This window comes from Perca flavescens, chromosome 17 (genome assembly GCF_004354835.1).
Source record: "Perca flavescens isolate YP-PL-M2 chromosome 17, PFLA_1.0, whole genome shotgun sequence".
NCBI lineage: Eukaryota > Metazoa > Chordata > Actinopteri > Perciformes > Percidae > Perca > Perca flavescens.
Window position 1 is genome coordinate 26,857,708 of NC_041347.1, and position 14,048 is coordinate 26,871,755.

The window sequence follows — 14,048 nt, forward strand, 5'->3', positions numbered from 1 at the left end:
TCTCATGGCCAAAACTTTAGCAAAAACCATCATCCATCCATCCATTTTACACTGCTTATCCGGGTCCAGGTTGCATTAATTTAATTCATTATACTATTAGGAGTTATTGTTATACTGTATACTGCTGGGAAGTACAAAAAATATGGAAACTCATCTGATAGGCTGGGACACAAATTTATTTTTTAATGGTTTTTAATCACAAAATTTGAAGAATATGCTTGCAAATGTAGCCAGCACCTCAGTACCAGAACCCATGAGGATCAGGTGATACTTAATCAAAAACTGTGTTCTACTATTAAAGAGGTTTCTTTTGGTATTTGACAGTAAAGATACACAAAGGAAATGTTTAAAGAAAGAGAAGGGTGTAACATACAGTTTTTATAGAAGTGTACTCCAGGTTCTGTAATACTATACAACTTACTTTAATTGTTCAGCGGCCGTTGTACTTACTTTTATTTTCACATGACTTGTAACTGTGTGTGTGTGTGTGTGTGTGTGTGTGTGTGTGTGTGTGTGTGTGTGTGTGTGTGTGTGTGTGTGTGTGTGTGTGTGTGTGCGCGTGTGCGTGTGTGTGTGTGCGCTCGCGTGGCATGTCAGAGAGCAGGTGTGATCTCAGTATGGGCCCCTATCTTTTCACAACCTCCATGGCCTCGGCTCGGCCTTTTCCTCTCCTCTCATCTTCCCTCTAACTCGCTCTTTCTTCCACTCCACGCTGAAATGCTCTTCTATGTGTTTGACCCTCTTTTTCATGAGGCCCCCTTTGCTCCATGCTTCACCAACACCCATATACACACACACACACACACACACACACACACACACACACACACACACACACACACACACACACACACACACACACACACACACACACTCTTGCTCCCTCAATCACACTGATAGCACTGGTTCCAATTACCTCCCCACTAAGTAGTGCTGCTGGGAAGCCGAATTGAAAAGGTGGAGTCGAGCCTGTGGACCTTGAAAGAGTGCAAAGGAAGGAGGGGTGCAGAGAGGCGAGGAGGGGGGTAGTGGTGTGGATGGAAAGCAATATGACAAACGCAAAAAAAGAGAAAAGAAGCAGGGCCTTGCTCTGTCACTTTGGAGGTGTCGAGATGAGTGAGGAGGAACAGAAGGAAACAGAGGATGAGCACAGAGATGGAGGTGGAATCACATCTGCAAATAATCCATAGCGTTGGGTGTGAACTGATTTCGTCTCAGCTACATCAGGACAAACTGAGCTGTCAACAAAACAGTCTGGTCCAAAACTAATTTGCAGTTACAGTGATTATTCCCATAGAGATAAACATTTATATATATGTTCTGTCTGTACACTAGCTTGTCAAAATCCTTGGCTTGATGTTAATAATGAACTCTTCCCAAAACTTAGAATTTAGTTTGTTCTCTTTTAAAAAAAAAATTCTGAAATATTAAAAGGAAAGAATGACATTTCAGGAACAATTGTGAAATGATTCTTCTTAAGTCCTTCATATTTTGTGTTAATTTATTGACCATGAAAGTGAAACGGGACAAATTAATTAATTAGAATTACTACTATTTCTCAGATAACATTGTTTTTAAGAACTTTTTATTTGTTGCACAATCGGAAAATTGCCCTACCAATCATAAGCAACCGTTTTAGGCACAGTAAACTAAAGGCTGTCTCACAGGGATTTGGATCACATCTGCAAATAATCCATAGCGTTGGGTGTGTACTTGATCTTAAAGCCTGATTGTGTGAAGTTGGTGTGATGTTATCCACAACTGGTGCATCACTGTCCAGTGATTCTTCACATTGCATGACCAAAACTACAAAACCTCCAATTATAGAGCCAAGTCACTCGTCCATTTCAGTTCAGTTTGACAACTATGTGTCCCCCTCCTGTGGCTCTAATACTACACATGACAGCCAGCTGATGTTTTTATTGTATTTCCTGTTTTAAATCAAACCACATTTAAGTGTTAATGCCGAACAGGGGACATCTTTCCAAGCTCTTCTCACACGCAAAAATATATTTCTCTATTTACTCTTATACATTTTATACAAACAAATTTAAGAGACATTATTAGAAAGCATTTGTGAACCCTTTTGCGGGGACCATTATGGCAATCCATATATTTCTGACTCGCCAAACACAACAGACAATTGCAAATACTTCTCATCCTAGATCTGCAACAAAGTTAATTCTCACTCACAACGAGCACTTTCTTGCCTCAGCGACCAAGAGAGCAGCAACTCATCACCTAAAAAGAGCGACAAAGAGAATGAGAAATAGGACGTTGACATTTCACCCCTTGCTCTGTCCTTCACTCTAATTAGGTTGTGTTGTTGCTTTAACCTGCTGGTCAGCTGATTGAGTTGATGGTGGAGAGGTTATTGAGGGCAACCCCCACCTTCATCCAACTCTTTCTAACTTCCAAACTTGCCCACAGAACTCAATAACGCACCATCGACTTGATAAAATGCTCACACTCAAACACACACACACACACACACTGTAGATAACACCCTCACCTCTTCATGAAATGCCCAGCATGATACACCCCCCTCTATCACCACCAGACCCCCACCCCTTCAAGCCCCATTGTCTCCCAGCTAACAATAGAGGCCCTTCAAGCCTTTAAAAAAAGAAAAGAAACCTTTTGTCAAAATGAAACACTTTAGTGTTGGGCTAAATTAAGGGGGAGGAGGAATTGGTGGTAGGGGGGTGTTTTGGCGGAGGTGGAGGTTGGGGGATGTATGTAGAGGTAGTAGCAGGGGGTTACTGAGTCGTTTGCATTTTTTTTTTCATAATTGCCGCTGTTCTGTAGCTCCCTAATTAGCCTTTGATAATGAGTTGATAATGTAACCAATTAGGTCATTCGTCAGCCTAGTCAAGCCGGCGACAAGTTTTTTTTCTCCGCCTCCTTCCCCTTTCTCTTCTTCTTCTCCTTGGCTCTTGATGTAACTTGTTAATTAAATCAAATTGTGTGATAGCCGAATCTGATGCCGGCTCTTTTCTTCCCCAGTGAGGGCTTGTACTGTTTCTTGTTAGATACGCTAGCAGTAAGGCAAACTGCGTCTGTTGGGTTCACCTCCTATCTTCCTCCCCTATCTGGCGCAGGGCTTGGCGGTGCTGGAGGAGCAGAAGGAGGAGGTAGCACACATCTTGGCAATAAGCTCATTGTTGTCGCTTAGATGAGTAATTAGAGTTATTTAAACATTAAATCCTTAACACCTATCTGATAGAAGTGTTAGACAAACACAAGGCTCCTGGATAACAGGTGTGTCAGAAAATGGGCTTATGTACAGGGATTATGACTGCTGTTGATTAGTGAATGTGTATTTTTATGTTTGCTTGTACCTATGTGGACTTGTGTCCAGTCTCCTTGCCAATATTTGATTTGACTCTATGTTGTTGGCAAAGAAAAATGCCACCCTAAAACATTTCAGTACCTAAAAAAAAAAAAAAATCTTAACTACTTTGACTAATTGTTATTGGTGTATATTTGTTATTCCTGGGGATGTGACACTTGCCTGATATATTTCCAAGGGTTGCAATGAAGCCTGAAAACTTTAAAAGTAATTGATGTCTGTCCCTCAAAATCAAAGAGCAAAGATAACTCCCTAAAGCTGCCTTTTGTTGTTGATATTTTAATAATAGTAACAAAATTTGCAAAAGAAGCTGATTGCCCTTTTGTTATTTTATACCTCAGCGAAATCCCAGATAAACATTATTTTTGCTTGTTTCCCTCACGTGGAATTGGCTGAAGAAAAATGCTACTTAAGACTATACAAAAAATATATTAAATACCGTATATATGCCTAAAAGCTGTAACCCGTTAACATGTAATTTAAAGGCCCTGTTTCTTTACCCCTGTTGCCCATAACTCGCTTTGCAATGACACAGAGATCAGTGGCCAGTAAATATACAGTTCTGCATTAACCACAAGATGTGTTTTGTTTCCATATTCGGCTGTTGCTGCTATAACAATATTCCTATAACCCTCTGCACCTCCACCTCTCTACACCAAGTGCAACAAGTTGTTTACCATTCTCTGAAAAATGTTCAAATGCAAATACACCAATATCACAAATAATAATCACAATATAGCTCCAGGGGTGCCGTACAGGTATTACAGGCATTAAAGTATTACAGCATGAAAATTTCTAAAGGAAGAATTTTTCTTTTAAATTGACCCAACCTTCCCACAATCATCAGGTCAGACATCAAAAAGGTTAGACTCTCAGTCTCTGCAAACAGTCCATGCATCTGTTATACGTTATTCTGTGCACATAGTGCCTAAAAAAAGTGCAAATCCACACTAAATGTTCTTGTTTGTACTTCCCATCGATGCTGTTTGACAGTAACCCACAGACTGCAAACATTCAGACATGATCCCGTCTATTAATGTGTCGTAAGTGCGCTGCTGTGTGCCGGTTAACCTAATCCCTCATTTATTTGGAGGTAACCCAAATATCAGTCAATATCGGGCTCTTAGTGTCCACCACCACCACCACCCCCCCCCCCCCTCCTCCTCCCCTCTCCTCCCTAAAAATGGCCCACTAAAACGCCCCTCTTTATCAGGCGCTGCAACCCCTAAAGCTCTTATATAAATAAGATTAGTGTCGCATTTGAGCGTCTGGGACTAAGAGGTGTAATATCTGATGGTTTTATATGCAGTATTATTGTTATCCCTTCTTAGTCGGGCTGGTACTCCTCTCGCTCTCTCTCTCTCTTAGTTCTCAGTTTGTCTCTCTCTCTCCCTCTCATTTCTCGTTTGTTCATTCGTTTATTCTTTCTCTGGGTCCCTCTTTCAAGATTTAGACACTATTATGAGGAGCTGAGCTGGAATAAAGCGCCCCGGCATCAAATGTTCATATTGTTCTGGTCTGTCTGTCATACAATCTCTCTCTTCCTGCTGCTGTCTCTCTACCATAAAAAACCCTTGTTGTGAATGTGGCCTTCTTCACGTCTTTTATGTCTTGTTCACCATCTCTCTCACTGCTCTCACACCTCACTGTCATTTCACTGTAATGCCTCCTCTTCTGCTCGCCTATTTTAATCTTCTGCTGCTCTGTTTGTTATCAATTAGGAAGCCTCACTCATATCTAATTGAGGGGCCATGTCCTTGTTCACAGCGGCTGAATTAGCCACCTCAGTCCTGGGAGCCGATTTAGGTTCTTTTGAGGCCATTTTGTTGTCGGCCATTTTCACATTTCCTCCTAACTCCTCGCCACAGAGGGCAGGCACCACACTGTAATTACCCAATCTGTTCCCATTCATACTCTTCAATTTCAGCACCTACCTCTCTTATTCTCTTATACTCCCCCTCTTTCCCTGCCTCAATCCCTCTCTGCTCCCCACCTCTTTTGGAAACCAGCAACCCCCTCTTTTTTCCCTCTGGGTGTACAAAAGCTGGGTTACAATGTGGGGGTATTAGGGCCGGGTGCAGGCTCAGTTGGGGGCTGGCTTTAGCCAGCTGAGGGTTATCCATGGCGAGCCCCGAGTCACGTCACTGATGTCCTGTGATGTCGCTGAGGCGGAAGACTTTTCTTAACACGCTGTACCCTTTGATGGGCCCTCAGGCCCTGCACTCGGCCTGAGAAAACCTTGCAACCCTGAGTAGCCCCTCGTTGGGTGCCAGGATGAGGGTGTAATTCACTCTCTTTTTCATCAGTTTCAGAGGTTGAGTGTTGCAAAAATTCTGTAGTGTTTTTTCGTTCTTTTTCAAATTAAATATTTTTTCACAACGTATAGTTTTAATTGTTTTCACTTTTACTCATGCATTATCCACATTATGTATATTCAGTTCCTTCCGAGGCATCCTGCTCTCCACTCAAAGCGACTGGGAGCTGACCAGCACATTTTCAATCTTTACTTCTGGTTATTGACGGGCTCCACTAGACCAACTGTGGCAACATGCTGATTGTTGTTGTTGAGGGTGTGTTTTTCATTTACTTCACAGCCGTTCTGGGGATTTAAATCAGTGACCTTTCTGACACAAGAGCAAGTTTCATACCATCATGCTGCAGCTCCAGTTTGCTTCTTAGACTGAGAAATGTGTAACTGTTGCTGGTCATTGGTATGGTTTAGATCATTATTGAGTCATCATTTGAGCACATCTCCTGATTGTTTTAGGTCCTCTGATTTAGCTGTTGTTACATGTTCATATCAGGATACACTCTGTTTAAACTAAACCACTTTATCATCATAAAACATTATACATTTGTTCAAATATTATAGGAGAATTCTCTTTTCTAATCATTTTTAGTATGCATACTTATTTTCAGTATATTTCATTTTGTCACTTTTCCAGTGTGAACTACATACTCCAAAATAGTCCCTCCCAGTCTGCGTCCCTCACAGTCGGATTTATTAAAACTACAATTTATATAATTCATTTCTGTTTTTGGTATTTAAATAGATGAATTGACCTCAGCCTTGCTTGTAGGCAAGAGCACCTTAAAAACAGGAATAGTTGTCTGATGCAGTGTGGTTTTTAATGAATGGTATGGCAACGTTGAGCTTTAAATCAGCCACTCTCAGACATCATTTAGCAATATTATCTCCCTTTATGGCCCTGCCAGACTCAAACAGAGAGATACAGAGGATACACGCTGTTTCCAATATTGTCGCAGGCTGATATAGTAATGTGCTCGGCTGGATATGTTTCTCTGTAAAGAGAGAATACCAGCATTTCTGAAAGGTGAATAGTCCCTTACCTCCTCTCCCACTTTTGAAATGTGACAGATAACATCCTCCCTAGTTCAAAAACGGAGAGACGAGGGTGTGAGGGGGAGGGGGGCGCAAGCAGGCTGATTTCAAAGTTTTTGCAGGAACCGGCATTTCATCCAACCGGTGCTCTTTCTGATGTTGGACTTCAGACGGCAAATTTTTTTTCTGTCATTTCATCTGTTTCTTCCTTCTCCCGCCAAAACGCCGCCCCCACCCCTCCCAAAAAAAAAACCATTGTCATCGGAGCCTAGATTCATTTTAGATTAACGTTCACGTTTCTTTCTTTCTTGCATTTCCTTCAAAGGACCTCCATTATGTTGCCAGCGATAAGGGCGAGGTGGTGCTAGCGGATGTGGCCAAGAGGAAAGTTAATGAAATCGAGGCCCAGATCATCGCAGGCAACGGTAAGAAAATAATCATAATGTCTAACCAAAAGGATACCAAATGTGACTCGTTACTTCTCCTTACATCTGAAATGGGAGGTGGACTCCTGATAACCTCAGTAACTCACCCACTCCAACACCCTTTTCTGATATCTAACACCAGGTATTTTCTCAGGCTCTCACCCTCGTTTAAAGAAAAATTACATTAGATCATGTTTGACCGAGTAATATTCATGTAAAATTCACACAACCTGTTGCCCTCAAAAATCACTTTATTGTAAGGATTAAAAGTGAGATACTGAAAAAAAGTTTGTATTACATGTTTGTAAAATTGAATAGAAAGTGTAAAAATCAACTTGTGGTTCCACCCCCAAATTCAATAAAAGGTGTTGTGATGTAAAGTGTTGAAAAACATAAGTATTTAAAATCAGACTAATGAAATGCATTACAACAAAGTTTTATGGAGTAAACAGCCAGAGGAGGAAAACCAGCGAAGGCCCATTTTCTTTGTCGTTACTTCAGGCTGTGCTGCTGCCCTTTGACAAACACTCACGAAAGCACATACCAGAGGGGATCAAGCTAGCTGAGTTCCTGATTACACACACACACACACACACACACACACACACACACACACACACACACACACACACACACACACACACACACAATTCCTCACAGAGGCTTCAAGGGCCAACGGGTAGAAGCAGAAAACATTCAAATTTGTGAGGGAACTAGATGAAAATGTCTGAGTCCTTCATTGGTGCTTAAAACACACCAGAAGGCTGTGTGTGTGTGTGTGTGTGTGTGTGTGTGTGTGTGTGTGTGTGTGTGTGTGTGTGTGTGTGTGTGTGTGTGTGTGTGTGTGTGTGTGTGTGTGTGTGTGTGTGTGTGTGTGTGTGCTCACAGACAACCAAATGAGGTGAGAGAGGTATTTAACTCCACTGTATAAGGTCAGACCCCTAAGGCTGAGTGTCTGTGTGTTTGTTGGTGAATGAAAATGAGCGTTTTGTAACTATGAGGCCTGTTTGCATGCAGTTTTTTTTCTTTTTTTCTAATGTGATGCATAATACGCACACTCATAAGCCTCTTAATTATGTCCTAGATGATTTACCTCCATCACCTGCAGCATGTCCTATCCTTGGACGTCGATGCAGAGAAAGAGGGAGGAAGGGACAGTAGAGGGAAACAAAACAGGGATCATGGCAGGAAATGAGGAAAGAAAGGCGGGCAGAAGAAATGGGGAAAGAAAGATGAGGATAAAATAAAAATTGTGAAAAACAGAAGGTTTGAGAAGTAAAGAAAAATAAATAAATGAAGAACAGAATAAATTAAATAAGAATATGAATGAATAACAAACATTAAGAAATAAGAGAAAATTAAATGATGCATGAATATTGATCTTATGCAGCCTGTCCATTTTTGTTGTTTGTCCTGAACAGTTTACACAGGCTGCTATGAATTGAACAGGTGTACATTCAAGAGGAGGACTCAAAGTTACCGACAGCATTAACTAATGTTACAACTAGCTTACTGTGTGCTGCAGCTGTAAATTAGCCTGATGTTTCTATGGTGGAACATTTCAAAAGCACTGATGCTGTATGATGATGTATGTTATTTGCCACAAACGATTACAAAACCATAATATAAATTTGTCATGGAAAACTGGTTTGTGTGTAATATGGAACAAACAAAATGAGTCTCCACTGTAACTTTCTGTGTTTTGGATGAAGAAATATTGTTTTAACAACTTTACTGTTTTAATTCACTCTCACCGCTCTCATACTGTTTAGCTGCTGTAAGCAGCTGTTTTCAGCTTAAAGAAAGTTCTAAAACTCTACTGTATACTACCGACTCTACACCAAACAGCAGACACAGTTAGAGCCTAGCTAGTAACCATAGTGGAGCATTTAGCAGCTAAAGAGAAAGATACTTCCCTTTGGAAGGAGTTGGTGGAGACCAAATACAGAGCTAAAAGAGAGTGAATATTGGACACACACATTAGACTCACATGCACCCATTAGCCAATGTTACATGGTAGATGGTGTGCGTGTGTGTTTGTGTGTGTGTGTGTGTGTGTGTGTGTGTTGCTGTACAGTTGTGCTTCAACATTCAGACAAGCCGGCAGAGCACATTAATGGAGCAAAAAAAGCCAGGTCATAAATAATGAGTGTCTCGCTTCAAGCAGAGGGCTCCAATGAACAGGTGTCTCGCTTTACACACACACACAGCCCCTGGCATGGCCGTCACACACCGACAGGATCAACCCTGCACATAGCTCCCAAGAACACACTACTCTATACTTCTACTTTATTATATTTTAGATATGTGTTACCTTACTACATTTATCTGACAGCTATAGTTACTTTCAGATAAAGGTCTTACATAAAAAACAGAAATGATAAGCTTATGAGGATTTAACCATCAGCTCCCACCTTTTTGGCTTGTGACCCCTAAAAGGAAAAGCAGTTGTCCCTTGTCACGTTTCAGATGTCTTCGAGTTGTTAGCGGAGACTACATTGTGTCATCGCTCACATGCTTTTCTAACAGTTCCCACATAGCAGCTATAAGCTATATATACAGTTTGAACACACACAATAACTGAAATGAGTTTGTTCTGAGTCATAGTTACACACTACAGCTCAAATTCAAAAAAGCCCTCAGAAACACATGTTTGTGTAAATATGTGTACTGTACAGTTGGGTGTGACATGGGAGACAGGTCATACACCGAATCCTGCATGAACCAACTATTTGTTATAATCATTCGTTAAACAGAAATTTGAAAGCAGCCTGTTTTGTTCATACAAAGCAGGTGTTACCTACAGCGAGCTCAGAGTCCCAACACATCCTGCTGTTTCTCTGTACAAAGAGTGAATGACCTGCATCACATCACATTCTTGTTATCAAAGAAAATACACACATTTACTGCACATGCGCACACACACACATTGCCAAACTATACATTTTACACTCTAAACTAGATGTAGAGCGATATCTTTCACCAGTATGTTAGATGGATTTGCCTGCAGCTCTGTACTACAAGGCTTCAACAGAACCGGATAGTATTTAATATGCAGAGTAATTAATGGACAATAATATTGATACTTGATGCTTTACTGAAAATGTTTATTCAAATTTTATACAAACAGAAGAAATATGTTTTTCAAGTGTTTCTGCTAGTGGGGTGAGATAATGCTATTATATCTCAATTCAGCTTAATCAGTTTAAGGCACAAGCCTATGGTAAGATTGCTAGTGTCATTTCTTTTCTTGTCTTTGTAATGCTCAAGAGAAAGTGAACTGTTGAAATCCCCTGCTTAAAAGCTAAAACATGCCTCTATGTGCTGTACAAAAGAGAACATGCGTAGATGTGGTTTGTAGAAGTGTATGTGGCTTTTTCTTTTATTCTTGTACATTAACTTGTATACTGTTTGTGGGTTGTTTTTATTTACCGTTTCATTCCTGCCTTCCAACAAGAGGTTGGAGCGACCCAACCTTTTTTTTTTGAGGCACGGGTGCGCAAAAAGCGTTAATACAGTGACCCAAAACACCCTTCGCTAAGACATTTACATGCATCTTCAGAGAAGCATAATACCATTTTAAATCAGAGATTGAGCAGTTCAGATATGTGAAGCTTGGAGTAGTACAGTACTCCTGCTCCTTTTGCATTGAAAGGAGCCTGTTAAGGTGATTCAGGTATCCGTTCAGGATGATACCTCCTGGTTGCTTTACTGTAGAGGTTAGGCATGTCCAAGTGGGTGGAGACCCCAGGGCAAACCCAGCACACACTGGAGGGATTATTTATTCCACCTGGCCTGTTATCCCGCAGGAAAAGTTCGAGGACATGACTGTTGATGTTTGGGCTTCTTTGCTTGATCTGCCGCTGCCACCACAACCCAGATGAGGATAAGTGGCAAAAGATGGATTGATGTAGTTATCAATGAGTGGATGCCAGTCCTGTTGAGTGGGTTTAATGCCTTGCTCAAGGGCAATCTGACAGAAGTGGTTGCCAGTGAGGAATTAATCTTCATCTGATTTAACCAACCTGTCAGTTGGTGAGGTGAAGCAGCGACCGCAAACTAATTTTTGTTTTTACACGTTTGTTTTTGTACAAATTAAACAAATGGGATATAGCTTGTTTATAAGTGATGTTTCAGGTGCTGGTAGGTGGATTTTGTTACCTTTGGACAGAGCCAGGCTAGCTTTTTCCCCGTTTCCAGTTTTTATGCTAAGCTAACTTAGCTGTCTGCTGGCTGTAGCACCATATTTTGCATACAGCCATGAGACTGGTATCGATCTTCTCATCTAACTGTCAGCAAGACTGCAAATAAGCGTATCTTCCCGAAAAACTTAACTTCTTTCATTAATTGAAGGTCAGTGGGTTTTAGCTCTTGTCCTCAGGACTTTGAGCTTTGCTGGTTTTCATCTGAACCAGTTATTCTGATGTGAAACCAAGAAACTGTGTTTTTTTGGGGTTTTTTTTAGCCTGAATTACTTCATTTCAAGGAAATCATAGAAAAAAGTTGATTTGCATTGGAAAGAGGAAATATTGTAAAAATGAGCGTATCTTATGCTATCGTTTGGGTGATTTCTTATTTGTTTTCTAAAAAAACTAATCAATTCGAGATGTAGTGGTTTTTTTAAGGTGCATGTTTTGGACTCCAATTGGGCAAAGACATCATATTTCTATGCACCTCTTCTCATATTCATGAGCATTCATTTTAAACCCTGGTGAACAGAGATTTTGCCTTCGCTTGTATACACATACACATAAACTCACAATAGAGGACACACATTTCAGCTTAGAAATGGTCCCTTTTTATAACAGCGTTGGAAATCGCTTATAGCTGTATGGCTGACAAGTGTGTTGATTTGGATAGATATGGCTTTGTGAGAGGCAGAGTAGCGAACAAGTGCGAGGGAAGGCGTCTTTCTCTTCCTCTCTATCTCTATTTCTTTTGAGTAGCATTTTTGCCAGGAGGAGAAGCCAAGTTGTTTGCCTGATCATTCTGTCCCCCCCTCACAAAGGCTGATGTGACTGCAGGCCCTATCAATGGGCAAAGAGACAAGAGCTTTATCTGAAGATCCACTTCTCCACCTCCCCTCTCTCTCTCTCTCTCTCTCTCTCTCTCTCTCTCTCTCTCTCTCTTTCTCTCTTTCTCTCTCGTTATGGTAAAAGCCTGTTAGCTCTGGTGTGTGTTGAAGGAAAGCAGTGTTTGTTTCCGTTTCCCTCTCAGCTCTGTTGGTTGCTCCGATCATACAACCTCCATTTACTGTTTGACTTTGCGTCTCAATTCAGAAACTTTACCAGCATGACATGTTTATCAGGACATGATTGTCAAGGTGTGACATCCAAATTAGCAAAAGCCTACACTCACGTACGTACAACTCTTTACACAAAACATAGTATGTAGTTTTCAGGGCTGGAAAAATACTATAGACAGAAATCTGACAAAATCACAGCAAATAAATGTAATATGGCAACGTTTTGATCTCAGAGATTTCCATGAGGCTTTTGTATTTAGGTACACAAAGTGCATGCAATATACAGACAGATGACTGCGGATTGATTATGAATATAAAAACACTTGTTGGCGTAAGTATTCTCTTTCTAATAGGACACACTTACATAATCATGGGCAGCCAGTTAGTTTTAAGGCCTTTTTATGCTTCTGCGTAGAATCAAAGGCGTACCCCCACTGACCCCTCTGCGTCTACACCAGACCCTACGCCGTAGCCTGACGTGCACCTCTCTAAAAATTTAAATACACGTCGCAGCGACACACGTCGCTAGGCCGTGGCTTGGTAGCGCTGCATTTCCCTTGACTCATTTCCTGGTTCTCCTTCTCCATAAACAGCATGAAATCAAGGAGAGGGTTCACTTTTCCTGTTACAGATTTCCCACCATGGTCATAAAGAACAGGGGACACACTTTGTTTCTCTCACTATGACTCTAGAGTCATTTTTAAGTAAAATCATAGAAAAAGTGTTTTTTCAACAACTCAACTTTTTCTTATCGCTAAACAACAGTTTTGATGCCTTCCCGTCATGTTTTCGACCACACCACAGCACCGAGACGGCTCTTGTTAAAGTCTTTAATGACATCCACTTAAACACAGATAGTGGCAAAATTTCAGTCTTAGTATTACTTGATCTCAGTGCTGCATTTGATACGGTAGACCATGACATATTGCTTGACCGATTGGAAAACTGGGCTGGTCTTTCTGGCTCAGTACTAAAGTGGTTTGAATCCTATTTAAAGAATAGGGACTACTTTGTGTATATAGGTAATTATACATCTGAGCATACAAATATGACGTGCGGAGTTCCCCAAGGCTCAGTTCTGGGGCCTCTTCTGTTCAACATCTACATGCTTCCACTGGCTCAGATTATGGAAAACAACAAAATAAGATACCATAGTTATGCGGATGACACACAAATTTACATAACCTTATCGCCAGGGAACTATAGCCCAATACAACAATTAAATATGTGCATTGAACAGATTAATGATTGGATGTGCCAGAACTTTCTTAAATTAAATGAAGAAAAAACAGAGGTGGTCGTGCAAAAGAGGAACGATTGAAAGTCAGCGCTCAGCTTCAAACGACAATGTTAAAAACAACAGACAAAGCCAGAAATCTTGGTGTAGTCATGGACTCAGACCTGAATTTTAAAAGCCACATTAACATAATAAAAAAATCAGCCTATTATCACCTTAAACATATATCAAGGGTTAAAGGGCTTATGTCTCAGCAGGATCTGGAAAAACTTGTCCATGCTTTTATCTTCAGTAGACTTGACTACTGCAACGGTGTCTTTACAGGTCTCCCTAAAAAATCAATCAGACAGCTGCAGCTGATTCAGAACGCTGCTGCTCGAGTCCTCACTAAAACCAAGAAAGTGGATCACATAACTCCAGTACTGAAGTCTCTACACTGGCTTCCA

The 14,048-nt window shown here is 40.9% G+C and overlaps 1 protein-coding gene across 7 annotated transcripts in view; it reads left to right on the forward strand.

Moving 5' to 3' along the window:
* wdpcp (WD repeat containing planar cell polarity effector) overlaps positions 1-14,048 on the forward strand; it is a 76,937-nt gene that overhangs the window by 55,209 nt on the left and 7,680 nt on the right. For 6 of the 7 annotated variants that reach the window (XM_028602771.1, XM_028602773.1, XM_028602775.1 and 3 more), the window contains one exon: positions 7,021-7,120. In XM_028602771.1, coding sequence (XP_028458572.1) covers positions 7,021-7,120 — 100 coding nt within the window. Of the gene's footprint in view, positions 1-7,020; positions 7,121-8,204; positions 8,352-14,048 lie in introns of those variants that run through there. The other variant, XM_028602777.1, reaches the window with a different exon arrangement.